At 42.3% G+C, this 3,956-nt stretch overlaps 1 protein-coding gene across 1 annotated transcript in view; it reads left to right on the top strand.

The window, feature by feature from the left end:
- The first annotated feature begins 482 nt into the window (after positions 1–482).
- Positions 483–3,956, top strand: part of hecw2a (HECT, C2 and WW domain containing E3 ubiquitin protein ligase 2a) — a 30,162-nt gene continuing 26,688 nt past the window's right edge. Inside the window, exon 1 of the mRNA XM_035677072.1 lies at positions 483–1,173. Within this exon, the coding sequence (XP_035532965.1) occupies positions 795–1,173 (379 nt within the window). The 5' untranslated portion in view covers positions 483–794. The remainder of the gene's footprint in view (positions 1,174–3,956) is intronic.

The following is a 3,956-nucleotide window of genomic DNA, read 5'->3' as shown; positions in this document are numbered from 1 at the left end:
TGTGAGGGTTGTTAGGATGATTTAAAGATGTCTTTTTCCAATGGTCACGTAGAGATAATGGATTTTATATTAAATAATTTCAGTTTGCTCTTTTCCACAGTGGAAAGGTTTGTTTGTACCACCAAGAAGAACACATACGCTCTCATTAAGTGTTTTATTAATCATTCAAAGAAGTAAACAGTGCATTGGGTTTATTCCTCAATAATCCGACACTAGTAAGCAATAAACAAATAAAAAAAAACTCAAAATGAAGTTGAAGCCCTCCTCACATCCATTTCCTCTTTCATTAGAAAGGTTGTCAGGAAAGAAGTGAAATGGTTGTGCTGGGTTATTTGTGTTGGTAACAGGTTCTTTGACAGCAAACAACCTCCCAGGTGACTAATGTTTGTTCAGTCATTTGTTGATTGCAACTCGCGGCGTACAATCATTGCTTTTGTTGTAGCTTACTGTTTTCTTTCTCCTCTTTCCCCATCTTTAGGTTCTCGTTGCCATCCTGTTGGATGACATGAAATAAGAGCGACTGCTGGATATCTTCTACTTCGACAGTTCGGTTATGATGTGAGGACCAAAAGGGCCGATAATGGGAGCCTCTGTGGGGAAGGAATCAACACGTAGTTTCTAAGGCTCCCGTATGTTTCCAGCCATAATCCTTCAAACCAGCTGTCACTGTTCAGACATGAGGATTTAAGTTAAGTCAGCGTGGACCAATCCGTAAAATGCGCCATCGCTTCGACGACCGACACCATTGATAAGAAGCTTCTACTCATCAACTGTCAGTTTATCAATCGTGCAACATGCGTCCTTCCCTCGCTACAGCGGTCCTTCCGCCCAGGACCCGTTCCCACAATCCACCCAACCTCGCAGTGGGGGGCCGTGAACATCTGTCTGCTCCACGAAGGCGCAGCCCCCACCTCCGGCACACCCTCAGCCCGGAGAACCTGCGAACCTTGGCAGAGAGGGGCGGGGCTTCCGTCGATACTGTCTCTGTTGTCAGCAGTCCTATTGGGCTTCCGCGGGCCAACAGTGACACAGATCTGGTGACCTCCCAAAGCCGGTCTTCGCTAACAGCATCCACTCTGGAGTACACGTTGAACCGGGGCCAGAACCTCGTCATATCCTGGGACATCAAGGAAGAAGTGGATGCTACCGACTGGATCGGGCTGTACCACATTGGTGAGATGATGTTTTTTTTTACATGTAGAGCTGCAATTAAAGGTTCAGTGTGTCTGATCTATTGGCACCTGAAGTTTTCGTTACCTTAGAATGAGATGTTTTTTTCTACAGAATCCACCACGTCGAACCGACATGTTTCCACACTAGCACGAAATGGACAAATCAAACACTAGATAAGGACTTTTTTCGTGGCCACCGTAGTTTCTCCTTCATGCTTTGAAGGCGAGGGTGAGGTGACTAAATCCTAAGCACTGGACCTTTAATTTTTCTAGTGTAGGTCAAGTTCAAATCTCAAGTCCAAGTCAAGTCTCAAGTCCTTGGGGACAGGTTTAAGTCACAGGTCTTCAGAAGCAAATGAGAAGAAATTATTTCTTTCAAAGCTGTGTTGATAGTGTTCATTGCATAACTGAAGTCCATGCATAGTCCTAATAATAAATATGCAAGGTATGCAGCTATGCAAGGCTGGCCTGTTGCTGTGCTAATCATTTTTTGATGTTCTGGGGCTTTAATAGATCAGAGTTTGAAACTTGAATGTTTTTGCCTTCAGTCCTGTCCAAAGTCAGGTCTCAACTAAAGGCCCTAGAGCAATTGCTGGAACAGCAATTTTCGGGTTCGTTGCACATCACATTGTGCGAGAGTCTTAATAAAATGTATTGGTCGCATTACGTGTCTGCATGTAGAATATATATTTGGGTTTCAGATGTTTGATAAATGCCAAGTGAATTGTGGCATTATAAATATGCAAGCTGAAACACATTAACCTTCCCAACACTGGAAATCACACATAGGTCAACCGTCTAGCTTCTTTCAACCGTATGACATAGTTTTCATTCAGCGAATACTTCTACTCTATTTCTCGGTATAAAATTATCCAGATCTTTCTCACATGAGCACGTAGAGCAAGTACACTAGAGACTCCCTGCCAGCTGGCTGCGGCCCTCTGCTAATTAACTAAAATGATTTAATTGTCCGGCTCTTCTAGACTTTCCAAATGGATCAAATTCTGACAGTGAAACAAGTCATTTTGCAGAGGTTGTGATGCGTGGTCACAAATATCCACTGTTTTACTGCCGCTTCTTAGATGGATGTAAGCTAATAGGAAAAAGTATTTTGGATGCATCAAGTGATGGACGCCATTGCTGCAGTTACATGGTTTAGCCATGGATCATATTGTCTGACGTTGTTCCTGGGGGTTTGTTCATAGCAGCAATCACATTCTGAGAATCTGATTCGGAAATTCTCAACACTGTTTACGGTTGCCAAAGCTCAAAATCAGCTGTTGGTGGACATGTTGACCACAAGTTTTTTCATAACATTTTCACCATATTCTTACATGATTATCAACAAATCTGATTGTTAATAACTCATACTGTATATCATAATAGAGATCAGAATTAGCAGAACAAAAACAAAAGATACAGAATACATTAATGATTTTCTCTGTCTGCCTCTCTATACTGTTATTTGTGCTTTTCCCTAAAACCTTTTTGCTGAACTATTTGGGAAACTTGCAAGCATCCAGAACCTTGACCCTACATGTCCTCGAAGCCTTTCAGCTGATCCGAGTGTTTTGTTATTGTGAGCTGAGAATAGCCAGCTAGAGTCTTGTGTAGGAGCTTCCAACTCTGAGTCAATACTGCAACAAGAGACTTTGAGACTTTACACAGGACTGGAGGCTGACTCAACATGTCAACAGCTCTGCCTCGGTATACAATAACATACACACCATCACAAAGCGTGCGCGTCTCTGAGGCAAGTGGGGTGGTCTTCAATAATGTGCGCTAATCCTGCTTAGAGACAGGAATTTGACAGGGGGGAAATACATTGACCTGTGTGCTGAAGAAGGCATATCTGTCCATCCTGGTGAAAAGTAATACAGGAGCAATAGTGAACAACCAGCACATTTGTTATTAAGAACCTATGAATTCTACGCTGTTTTGCTCACATAATGAAGAGCTGAAGTCACCTCTGTGCTATAGCCTCTGCTCCACTAGCTTTTATAACTCAGAGACTCTTTTTTAACATTTCTTTAATTTCAGAGAAAATGAAATGTGTTCTTGTGGTGCACTCTCCATAGTCGAAGACAAATGAAACTCTACAGACTTTTCCTCTAGGAGTTAAACGATTTATTTGTTAGCATACAAAAACTACATTTCCCATGGAAATGTTGCCAGAATGGTAGAGCATTGCATATCATAGCTATAATAGCTGTTTTAGCTTAGACTGCTATCCCGAAAACCAAACTGTCAAGCTGTTGACGTTCAGCCCTTAATGGTCTAGGGCTTATTGGAAATGGTGTTTGTTAAATGCCACAAAAAAATAAATTTTTGTAAAAGGTGCTCCAATTATACACCTAAAGGTCAGTTTACTCATCGCGAGGAGCACAACTCATCCTGTAAGAACTGTTGCATAAGGTCTTCTGTGGCTCCAGAGAAGTCTGAGAAAATGAAGATGTCATCAGGGTCTCAATTCAGCCCAGTCTCACGTAGATCGCAGATCCACTGGAGGATACTGTGTCAGTGTCACGTCTCCTAAATGTGAAAAGTACACGAGTGTATGTGCAGCACCAGCAGTAGTATAAAGAGAGACAAAGTGTGCATTTGGGAGGAGGTTTGGGAGGATGGATGGCTTTTACCCAGGAGACCGCTGTTTGAGTCTGGTGTGAAACCAAAAGTCAATCTTTTCCTTTCCTAAACGTAACCAAGTTGTTTTTGGTGATTAAACCCAACGAAACTGCAACCTCAGGCAAGCTTTATTTTGAAAGTGTGACCAGGTGTTGCATA

The sequence above is a fragment of the Morone saxatilis genome, unplaced genomic scaffold (assembly GCF_004916995.1).
Source record: "Morone saxatilis isolate NCDOM2014 unplaced genomic scaffold, NCSU_SB_2.0 Contig5, whole genome shotgun sequence".
NCBI lineage: Eukaryota > Metazoa > Chordata > Actinopteri > Moronidae > Morone > Morone saxatilis.
The sequence above is the reverse complement of the archived record's forward strand: the minus strand, read 5'-3'. Positions and strand labels throughout refer to the sequence as shown.